The following is a 12641-nucleotide window of genomic DNA, read 5'->3' on the forward strand; positions in this document are numbered from 1 at the left end:
AATAAGGATGTTACAAAATAATTTTGAGAATGATTACTTCTGGTGTAGGATTGTAAAATGTAGTGAGCAAAAGTTGTTACATATGGTTTATAAGCTTTACAGAGCAATTCACGACTGACATATATAGTTCTCCTTGGATTGTTAGAGTAAAATGTATTTTAGATAAGTTTGGGATGTCTTACATTTGGAGGATCACACAGGAAGCTGGTTATGAGGCTATCATTGCACTATAATCCAAACCACTTGGCTTAGTAACTCAATTAAGTTATGGTAAAGTACATTTATGAACAGCTGTTGGTGACAGAAGTAAACACCCACTCCCACTGCAAAGTATACAGAATTTAGGTGTCTGTATTCGCAAACATTCATGTAAGGTTCTGGAAGTTGATGTCATCATTTTCATTATGTTATGATAATATTGTAAATACCATTGTTTGGACTCTGATACCACACAGAAGGGTATGCTGAGAATAAATTGAAACTGAATCAATCAATGACTTTCATCATTCATATGATCCTTTACAATTTGAAAACATCTTTCACAAGTTCTTCTAGAATACTTGCAAATATGCAAGCTTGAGACTCACTAGGGTTGTAATAGTCATAAACTTTCACAGCAACTGGCTTAATATTTCCCACTGTGTGCCTTCTCTTGACATTAAACTGGATTTCCAGTTCAGGTTCTTGGCTTTGTGTAGGGATGAAATCTGCATAGAAAATCACTGATCTCTGGGAAATTTCAAATCTGCTGATGTAATCATTGTCTTCAACAACCTATGCATGGAAAAAAAAACAAATGAGATCAGAATCAAATAGAGTATATCTGGAAATTCTGAAATGCTGTAGTCATATGGCAGGCCATGGTGAAGGATAAAGGAGAAGTACTAATAGCAGTGAAACTATCACATGATCAGACATGCAGTGGCATAGCTAGGGTTTCAGGGGCTCCTGTTCAAGAGTAACAGCAGGGGCCCTTTACCAATGGGACCCTGGTTCAATGAACTGCATATTGCTTTGCCTCTTCAAATAAGCTTGAGAAAGGTAGTGAATGTGATAATTCATCACAATATAATAACAATCATCCAATGTTTTTAAAAGGTATATATGGGTCTTACAAAATACAAGTAATACACAGTACAAAAGTAAATTTGAACAGATTTTTTTGCCACATATCAGGTTTAAACCCAGTTCCACATGGTAATTGTAACCAACTAAAAATTTTGGAGTCACAGGCACACCCAATCCTATAGATCCTCTTGCCTTTTGGCAAGGAATAAAATTCACATAAAGTGAAAAGTACACCTTTAATGTAAATCCAACTTTAATATGTGAAGAGCATATGTGAAAGTGTGCCTGGTTTTTATATGAGGTAATATTCAACAATTAGTCAAAGTTCAAACCTCTACAAGCAGAAAAATAAACAGTGTGAAAGCCTTGTAAAATGGGTCCCAGCAGGAAGGAACAAAACTGTTTGTGATTAAGCAAAGATGTTAAGTCACCCTGTCGGTAAGTATGCCTTCTGTTTCTCCTATGTACAGTTCGTGGCACCTCTTACAAGACATAATGTATGTCTCCTCTGGAGCAAACCAGTGCTATAAGAGAGTGAACTGTATATTGTGGAAGTTATAGGAACTATCACACGATGGTAAATTATACAATGGAGGTGAGCTATCAAATAAGGGTGAATTACTGTGTGAACATAGACTATCATCTGAGGGTGAATTATACAATGGAGGTGAGCTATCAAAGGAGGGGGAATTACTGTATGAGCATGGCTGTGTGAGCACTATATATCATCTGAGGGTGAATCATCCAATGGAGGTGAGCTATCAAATGAGGGTGAATTACTGTGTGAACATGGACTATCATCAGTATTTCAGCATAGTATTTCTGGACAGTAATTCACCCTCATTTGATAGGTCACCTCCATTGGATGATTCACCCTCAGATGATAGTCCATGTTCACACAGTAATTCACCCTCATTTGATATAGCTCACCTCCATTGGATGATTCACCCTAAGATGATAGTCCATGTTCACACAGTAATTCACCCTCATTTGATATAGCTCACCTCCATTGGATGATTCACCCTCAGATGATAGTCCATGCTCACACAGTAATTCACCCTCATTTGATATAGCTCACCTCCATTGGATGATTCACCCTAAGATGATAGTCCATGTTCACACAGTAATTCACCCTCATTTGATATAGCTCACCTCCATTGGATGATTCACCCTAAGATGATAGTCCATGTTCACACAGTAATTCACCCTCATTTGATATAGCTCACCTCCATTGGATGATTCACCCTCAGATGATAGTCTATGCTCACACAGTAATTCACCCTCAGATGATATGAATCATCCAATGGAGGTGAGCTATAAAATGAGGGTGAATTACTGTGTGAACATGGACTATCATCTGAGGGTGAATTATCCAATGGAGGTGAGCTATGAGATGAGGATGTACAATTAAATTAGGGTACTATGCGGCATTTCTGATATCTTAATCAGTTGATCAGACACCATTCTACGTCTAACAATTAGCATGATGTAAGATAGCCAAAGAAGGAAATTAAAAACTAGAAGCATAAACAAATGGACTACCATCTTGAACTGTGCTGAAATTCAAGCAAACTTTACACTGGTTGTATCTTAAATCATTTGGTGATGATGAGTGTATTCCAAAGGAAGAGGTAATAGATTGGATATGGGTAAATTCACCTGTTCTAAATCTTCCTTGATGGGTTCAAAGCCAGAATAAATACCAACATCAATGATGGCCATGTTTGTTGGTACACTCTTGATGTACCTATAATTTTGAAGAATAAAAGATAAATGAGATATATAACGAATATATCTGATCCTTCACAACAAAACTGACCTGCCTAACATTGAAAGTTAAACTGGATTTTAACATAACATACAGTACATATCCTTTTCGTTTATACTTAGAGCAGCTGGTTATGTTTGAGGCTTAGTTTCTCTCAACAAAAATTTGATTGAAAGAAATGTTATCAGTTTATTGTATTTATGTCACAAATATGCTTGTAAAGCCTTTCAGAACATCGGTTGCTGTTTGCTCTGTGATATATCACAAGTATCTAACCTAGGCTTCTTTGTAAATGAATGGGCTTTCCAGTCTTTCAACAGAGGAGACTGTCACATAGGTCCCACTGCTCTGTGATATCACATGTATCTCATCTAGGCTTCTTTGTAAATGAATGGGCTTTCCAGTCTTACAACAGAGGAGACTGTCACATAGGTCCTACTGCTCTGTGATATCACATGTATCTAATCTAGGCTTCTTTGTAAATGAATGGGCTTTCCAGTCTTTCAACAGAGGAGACTGTCACATAGGTCCTACTGCTCTGTGATATCACATGTATCTCATCTAGGCTTCTTTGTAAATGAATGGGCTTTCCAGTCTTTCAACAGAGGAGACTGTCACATAGGTCCCACTGCTCTGTGATATCACATGTATCTCATCTAGGCTTCTTTGTAAATGAATGGGCTTTCCAGTCTTACAACAGAGGAGACTGTCACATAGGTCCTACTGCTCTGTGATATCACATGTATCTCATCTAGGCTTCTTTGTAAATGAATGGGCTTTCCAGCCTTTCAACAGAGGAGACTGTCACATAGGTCCTACTGCTCTGTGATATCACATGTATCTATCCTAGGCTTCTTTGTAAATGAATGGGCTTCCAGCCTTTCAACAGAGGAGACTGTCACATAGGTCCTACTGCTCTGTAATATCACAAGTATCTCATCTAGGCTTCTTTGTAAATGAATGGGCTTTCCAGTCTTACAACAGAGGAGACTGTCACATAGGTCCTAATGCTCTGTGATATCACATGTATCCAACCTAGGCTTCTTTGTAAATGAATGGGCTTTCCAGCCTTTCAACAGAGGAGACTGTCACATAGGTCCTACTGCTCTGTGATATCACATGTATCTACTCTAGGCTTCTTTGTAAATGAATGGGCTTTCTAGTCTTTCAACAGAGGAGACTGTCACATAGGTCCTACTGCTCTGTGATATCACATGTATCTAATCTAGGCTTCTTTGTAAATGAATGGGATTTCCAGTCTTTCAACAGAGGAGACTGTCACATAGGTCCTACTGCTCTGTGATATCACATGTATCTAATCTAGGCTTCTTTGTAAATGAATGGGCTTTCCAGCCTTTCAACAGAGGAGACTTTCACATAGGTCCTACTGCTCTGTGATATCACAAGTATCTCATCTAGGCTTCTTTGTAAATGATAGGGGCTTTCCAGTCTTTCAACAAGGGAGACTGTCACATATGTCCTACTGCTCTGTAATATCACAAGTATCTCATCTAGGCTTCTTTGTAAATGAATGGGCTTTCCAGTCTTTCAACAGAGGAGACTGTCACATAGGTCCTACTGCTCTGTGATATCACATGTATCCAACCTAGCTTCTTTGTAAATGAATGGGCACTCCAGTTTTTCAACAGAGGAGACTGTCACAAAGGTTCTACTGCACTGTCACAGCACAAGTATCTAACCTATTGTTTGTAAATAAATGGGGCAAAGCTTTGCAACTATCAACTTGTAAAGGCTTTCAGACTCTGGACTTCATCTAAAATTAACCTGAAACCTTAACAGAAAACAAAAAAGTTATGCACATACACAGTGTGAAGTTCACCCAAGCTGTCACTTTTGCATTCGTCAGTGTTAACAAGTTTTGTAAGCTTTCTCTTAGTTCACTTTCACTTCTACAAAAAACGTGAGGATTATTTATTGGCTAGATGTCTAAGGTGTGGCTCTACATTCAAAACTCTACTGCCCAAGTCATCATGCCTTACAACATTTACAGATTTCTGTTTACCTCAAAGGATCACCATTACAGTCCTTTTACACAAACACATGCCATCACCACCACATAGATTCCTTATGCATTGGCGGTTACTTGTCTTTAAGTACATTACATATGTAGCACAAGAGTAGTCTGCAAGCTAACCCTGTTAGTTAGTTCATACTGCACATACCTGAAGCCGACCTTTGTTTTTCATGTAACCAGAATGCTAAAATGCATTGAGGTTTCCATGATGTAATGAGCAGTTTCATCATGAATCTGACATTATGTATAGTGAGGGTGTACATGTTTACAAGGGTTTCACAATTTGACATCTGAAGACCGCTGACCTCCACCAAAAACAATTAACTCAATGTGTTACTTGTACACACTAAATACGAGGTGAGCCCAAGCTTCCAATATTGAGATATCTTGATTACATGGTTTTCGCAATTTGACCCCTGGTGACCTCAAATGACTTTTGCCTTCCACCAAAGACAGTAGGCTTCTTTTACACAATGTGGTACTCCTACACACCAAATATGAGGTCTGCCCATGATTCCCTTCTTGCGATTCCATGTTTATGAGGATTTAACATTTTGACCCCTAGTGACCCCAATTGACCTTGACCTCCACCAAAAAAAACAAGCTTCTTGTACTTAATATGGTACTTCTACACACTAAATATGGGGTCCCCCCAAGCTTTTCTTCTTGAGAAATATTGTTTGCAAGGTTTTCACACTTTGACCCCTGGTGACCCCAAATGACCTTTGACCTTAACCACAAACAATAGGCTTCTTGTAATTAATGTGGTACTTCCACACATCAAATATGAAGTTGGTCTGACCTTTTATTTTTCTTGAGATATTGTGTTTACAAGGTTTTCACAATTTGACCCCAGGTAAGCCCAAATGAGCTTTGACCTCCACCAAAAACAATAGGCTTCTTGTACTTAATGTGGTACTTCTACACACTAAATATGAAATTGGTCTGACCTTTCCTTCTTGAGATATCGTGTTTACAAGCTGGGCGTCACAAACGCACGAACACATACACGCCATCATGAATGCATAGGGTACGATTATCATCGAAACCAAACACAGCGACAAGGTTCTACTGCATATGGAGAGTCAAATCAGCATAAGTTCACATCTTCATTCAGACCTGACCTTTAGAAATTTTATAGGGTTTGACTTCTGCAAACCTTGCAAAAGCTTTCACCTTTACCAAATTTTGAAGCAATTTTACTTATCATTTGGTTTATATACCATGCATTTATAATCTCTTTTGTAGGTAAAGTTATATTGACATTTTGCTGACCCAATTGAACACCCAAAAAAATTGGTTTCTTGTACTCACTCTAATAAAGACACATGATAAATATACACTAAGTGATGCAACCTATCTTTGGATAGTATAGTGTTGACAAGGTTTGTGTTTATAAGGCTTTACAGAGTGTGACCTTTGATGACCCCAAATAACCTAAAAACAATGAGTTTCTTGTACTCATTATAGGACAGACACATGCAAAATATGAGAGTCAATATAGTTACTTATCTGGAGATATCGTGTTCACAAGGATTACAAGTTTTGAGCCCTGGTGACCTTAAATGAACGCTGACATAAAATTTGCACAAACTAAACACTACATAAGGCTATCCTACCATGCATATATGAGCTCCCTTGATGTTCAGATTCTGGAGATAACAGCATTTTTGAGATTTTCACATTTTGCCCTATGCTGACCCTTGACCTCCAGCCAAAACAATAGGGTTCTTGCACTAATTATGGGGTAGCCACATGCCAAATATGAGAACTACAGAGGTTACCTATCATGAGATACCTTGTTTAAATGCTTGGGCATCATATGCACATGCCAACTTGACTGCATAGGTTTAACTTGCCTGCATATGGCAAGTAACCAAAAATGGCTTTACCTCCACTATATGACATCCAAATACATGACTGACATCAAAATTCACCGTTCTTGAAATGTTGTGTCGACAGGTTTTCACTTCTTATCTATGCTGATCTTGTACCAGCTGCAGAGCTAAGCAATATACTTAAATCTATCCAAAATGGGGCATCCTCAAATAAAGTGTACTGTCCACTCTTCCCTTCTTGAGAACCTTTATTTAAAAGAGTCTCACATTTTAACCCTCTCAACCTACTCGACTTAAAACAATAGGTTTCCAGAACTCAATATGAGGCATTAACATACAATGTCTTTCAATCATTCAAGAGTTATATATACATATATGTACACGTTTATGGTCATAATTGCAAAAGGTGATGATTTCATCTAAACCACAAATCAACAATATCTCCGGTTATTGTCTGATTGAAGACATTAAAGTAGGAACCCAATTCATGTGCATGCACATATTAATGCTAGCAGCAGCTTTGCTTTGTTAGGTTACAGCATAAATCTATCAAAATAACTCACGCAACAACCACTCTCACATTCAGTATCAAGGCACCTCTGCCCTCATCCCGTTGGGCTTGTCTCCTTAAACGCCCCACTCTTGACCTTGCGTCGTGCAGGTCACCGCGTTGTGCATTAGGGGGCTTCTCTGGGGGACCATCTCCGTTGTCAGCTAACGCTTCCCTGGCATTAATCTCGATGGTGAAGGCACATTGCCTCTCACTGACATCTTCAGATATTGTATTATAGGTCACTTTCACCTGTCAGATCAAGATAGACTTTTGAACTTATTGACAAACAACAAACCATGAAAATTTATCTCTAATACAATATGAACTTATACCTCACAATTGCAATTGGTTCGACATCAACCTTTTATAGATAAATTCTGAATCTGTGCCTCAAGTAGCTGATGAACTTGACTGGGGTAAAGATTGCTGAGATATTTACTTGGGTATTCTCTTTTAAATGTAACAAAGAACTACATTCTATCTTCATTACCTGACATACTTCACTTTTCAGACTTCATTCAGTTTATCAAGTGCATGGCAACATCTATATAATGGTACAAGTGATCCACTAGTACTTCATGAAAGCATACCTATCAGGGTTAAAGTAATCCACTAAGACTCCATGAAAGCAAACCTATCAGAGTTAAGTAATCTACTAGTACTTCATGAAAGCTTACCTATTAGGGTTAAAGTAATTTACCAGGACTCAATGAAGCCATGTAAGCATTCCAATATGTGTTTAAGTATTCCATTAGGACTTCATGAAAGCATACCTATGAGTGTTGAAGTATTCCACTAAGACTCCATGATAGCAAACCTATAAGGGTTAAGCATTCCACTAGTACTTCATGAAAGCATACCTATAAGGGTTTAGTAATTCACTAGGAAAGCATACCTACTAGGGTTAAGTAATCCGCCAGGACTTCATAAAAGCATACCTTCTGCAGTAATTTTTGTTGAAGTCATGCTAGGTACAGTCATATATGGTAAAGTATTGTATGATACAGTCATGTTTGAAACAGTCATGTTTGATATAGTCATATATGGTACAGTCATGTATGATACAGTCATGTTTGCTACAGTCATGTATGGTACAGCCATGTATGATGCAGTCATGTATGATACAGTCATGTATGGTACAGCCATGTATGATACAGACATGTTTGCTACAGTCATGTATGGTACAGTTAATATGTATGGTTCAGTCATGTATGTTACAGTGGTGTGTTGTACAGTCATGTATGATACAGTCACGTATGGTGCAGTCATGTATGGTACAGTCATGTATGATACAGTCATGTATGGTACAGACATGTTTGCTACAGTCATGTATGGTACAGCCATGTATGATACAGACATGTTTGCTACAGTCATGTATGGTACAGCCATGTATGATACAGACATGTTTGCTACAGTCATGTATGGTACAGCCATGTATGATACAGTCATGTTTGCTACAGTCATGTATGGTGCAGTCATGTTTGGCGCAGTCATGTATGGTACAGTCATGTATGGTACAGTCATGTATGATGCAGTCATGTTTGATACAGTCATGTATGGTACAGCCATGTATGATACAGTCATGTATGGTACATTCAGGTATAGTAGTCATGTATGGTACAGTCATGTATGGTACAGTCATGTATGATTCAGACACATTTGCTTGTCATGCATGGTAAAGCCATGTCTGGTACAGTCATGTATGGTACAGGCAAGTATGGTACAGTCATGTATGGTACAGTCATGTATGATTCAGACACATTTGCTTGTCATATATGGTACAGTCATGTATGGTACAGTCATGTTTGTTACAGACATGTATGGTACAGTCATGTATGATACAGACACGTTTGCTACATTCATGTATGGTAGTCATGTTTGTTAAAGTAATATAAGCTGCAGTAATGTGGTACAGTAATGTTGGTACAGTCATGTATGGTGCAGTCATATTTGTTTGGTACAGTCATGTTAGTTACAGTCATATTAGGCGTAGTAGTACAGTCATGTATGGTGCTGCCACCGTGGCATATGATCCCTAAGGGGTCTAAAAGTAGAAATAGTAGAATCATTGGACAGACTGAATGCACCAAAGTTGGCAGCTATATTATTTGAAGATACTCACATTGAGTTTACCTGTTCCTCTTCCTACTGATCGTACTTCCAGTGAGCCATTCACTGGAGGCTAGAAGAAAAACATTTGGTTAATGAATTTATAAAGTCAAAGTATTTCCTTGATGTTTCCATTTCTGTTATTTTAATTTATTTACAAGGAATATTCCATATTTGCAATTCTGGCCTATCAAGGGTCACTCCCAAGTCAGAATATCTTCCAGTAAATTGATAATGCTGATACACAGCCATGTCAACACCCGCCAATTGTCAAATCACATTTATAGAAAGCAAAAAACAGAGTCATTGATGAGACATTCACACAGAACAATTGTGTAGTATAACCAATTGATTATTGTATATTAGATCCTCCTGGCAGCAGGAACTGGCAAAGAAGCCATCATTCGCTTATCAAGCAAGCTGACCAAAGTCAGTCTCTTACATTCATATTTAACGTCTATGATTATGAATTGTTAATTGTCAACAACAATGTAACTGGACGACATACATTAATCTGAGAGTGACTTGAACCGGGGACCTTATGATTGAAAGGCACCTGCGTTAACCACTGAGCTAACACTCCAAATTTTGTTTGGAGTGTTTGTATCCAGATTATGTAGACATTAATCAAATATGCCCAAAACTAAGAAACATGGCTATGTTTGTCCACATTTTTAAGGTTATTTTCAAAAGTTTGGAGACCATCTGGCTAATTAAAGCACCAATGGAATGAGACAGAATCAAGTTTGGTATTAAGTTTGCTTATCCAATACATTTCACATAACTCACTGTGGCATGCCTTTGGACCAAAGCATTTTCACTTGTGAAGTGGAAGTCTTCTCTATAGTCATCCCCTTGTTGAACGAAACAACGCATGTCTATTTCACCTTCATCATTCAGAACAGCATACTCTGAGAGGGCTTGCAGTGCTATGGTTGTATCCTGCAACAAAGGAGCACAACAGAGTTTTCTATTTAACCTTTGGAAGGAAAACATGAATTTACATATCAAAGGCCACATCTGACCTCCTCTGAGGCAAACCAGCACATTACTAAAGTGATATAACCCTTGTACATCAACTGCAACTTCAAGCAAGAACATCAGAATGCTGATGGAAGCAGCTGATAAAAAAGGAAATTACTTGAAAGAAAGTCATTGGCCTAGCTCAAATACTTTTACATCTTTTTATTCACATCATCTTTGCATATCTTTTGTACATCCAAGTAAAGTCTTTTCAAACTGGCAAAAAGAAAAGGAAAATTTACATAACTTAGATAACAAGCAAGAACCCAGGAATGAAAGACATTAGTGAATAAAGACAAGCAAGAACCTAATGCTGATTTTAATTGCTTATCATTTATAAAGACAAGCAAGAAGCTAATGCTGATTTTAATTGTTTATCATTTATAAAGACAAGCAAGAACCTAATGCTGATTTTAATTGCTTATCATTTATAAAGACAAGCAAGAACCTAATGCTGATTTTAATTGCTTATCATTTATAAAGACAAGCAAGAACCTAATGCTGATTTTAATTGTTTATCATTTATAAAGACAAGCAAGAAGCTAATGCTGATTTTAATTGCTTATCATTTATAAAGACAAGCAAGAACCTAATGCTGATTTTAATTGCTTATCATTTATAAAGACAAGCAAGAAGCTAATGCTGATTTTAATTGCTTATCATTTATAAAGACAAGCAAGAACCTAATGCTGATTTTAATTGCTTATCATTTATAAAGACAAGCAAGAACCTAATGCTGATTTTAATTGCTTATCATTTATAAAGACAAGCAAGAACCTAATGCTGATTTTAATTGCTTATCATTTATAAAGACAAGCAAGAACCTAATGCTGATTTTAATTGTTTATCATTTATAAAGACAAGCAAGAAGCTAATGCTGATTTTAATTGCTTATTATTTATAAAGACAAGCAAGAACCTAATGCTGATTTTAATTGCTTATCATTTATAAAGACAAGCAAGAAGCTAATGCTGATTTTAATTGCTTATCATTTATAAAGACAAGCAAGAAGCTAATGCTGATTTTAATTGCTTATCATTTATAAAGACAAGCAAGAAGCTAATGCTGATTTTAATTGCTTATCATTTATAAAGACAAGCAAGAACCTAATGCTGATTTTAATTGTTTATCATTTATAAAGACAAGCAAGAAGCTAATGCTGATTTTAATTGCTTATTATTTATAAAGACAAGCAAGAACCTAATGCTGATTTTAATTGCTTATCATTTATAAAGACAAGCAAGAACCTAATGCTGATTTTAATTGCTTATCATTTATAAAGACAAGCAAGAACCTAATGCTGATTTTAATTGCTTATCATTTATAAAGACAAGCAAGAACCTAATGCTGATTTTAATTGCTTATCATTTATAAAGACAAGCAAGAAGCTAATGCTGATTTTAATTGTTTATCATTTATAAAGACAAGCAAGAAGCTAATGCTGATTTTAATTGCTTATTATTTATAAAGACAAGCAAGAACCTAATGCTGATTTTAATTGCTTATTATTTATAAAGACAAGCAAGAACCTAATGCTGATTTTAATTGCTTATCATTTATAAAGACAAGCAAGAAGCTAATGCTGATTTTAATTGCTTATCATTTATAAAGACAAGCAAGAAGCTAATGCTGATTTTAATTGCTTATCATTTATAAAGACAAGCAAGAAGCTAATGCTGATTTTAATTGCTTATCATTTATAAAGACAAGCAAGAACCTAATGCTGATTTTAATTGCTTATCATTTATAAAGACAAGCAAGAACCTAATGCTGATTTTAATTGCTTATCATTTATAAAGACAAGCAAGAAGCTAATGCTGATTTTAATTGTTTATCATTTATAAAGACAAGCAAGAACCTAATGCTGATTTTAATTGCTTATCATTTATAAAGACAAGCAAGAACCTAATGCTGATTTTAATTGCTTATCATTTATAAAGACAAGCAAGAAGCTAATGCTGATTTTAATTGCTTATCATTTATAAAGACAAGCAAGAACCTAATGCTGATTTTAATTGCTTATCATTTATAAAGACAAGCAAGAACCTAATGCTGATTTTAATTGCTTATCATTTATAAAGACAAGCAAGAACCTAATGCTGATTTTAATTGCTTATCATTTATAAAGACAAGCAAGAACCTAATGCTGATTTTAATTGCTTATCATTTATAAAGACAAGCAAGAAGCTAATGCTGATTTTAATTGCTTATCATTTATAAAGACAAGCAAGAAGCTAATGCTGATTT

General features: G+C 36.3%; 1 protein-coding gene across 1 annotated transcript in view; it reads right to left on the reverse strand.

The window, feature by feature from the left end:
• LOC139980118 (complement C3-like) overlaps positions 1–12641 on the reverse strand; it is an 89386-nt gene that overhangs the window by 10815 nt on the left and 65930 nt on the right. The window contains exons 29-33 of the mRNA XM_071991507.1: positions 10161–10313; positions 9385–9444; positions 7273–7511; positions 2728–2815; positions 588–774 (exon numbers count right to left, since the gene is read on the reverse strand). Coding sequence (XP_071847608.1) covers positions 588–774; positions 2728–2815; positions 7273–7511; positions 9385–9444; positions 10161–10313 — 727 coding nt within the window. The remainder of the gene's footprint in view (positions 1–587; positions 775–2727; positions 2816–7272; positions 7512–9384; positions 9445–10160; positions 10314–12641) is intronic.

Source organism: Apostichopus japonicus, chromosome 14, assembly GCF_037975245.1.
Source record: "Apostichopus japonicus isolate 1M-3 chromosome 14, ASM3797524v1, whole genome shotgun sequence".
NCBI lineage: Eukaryota > Metazoa > Echinodermata > Holothuroidea > Aspidochirotida > Stichopodidae > Apostichopus > Apostichopus japonicus.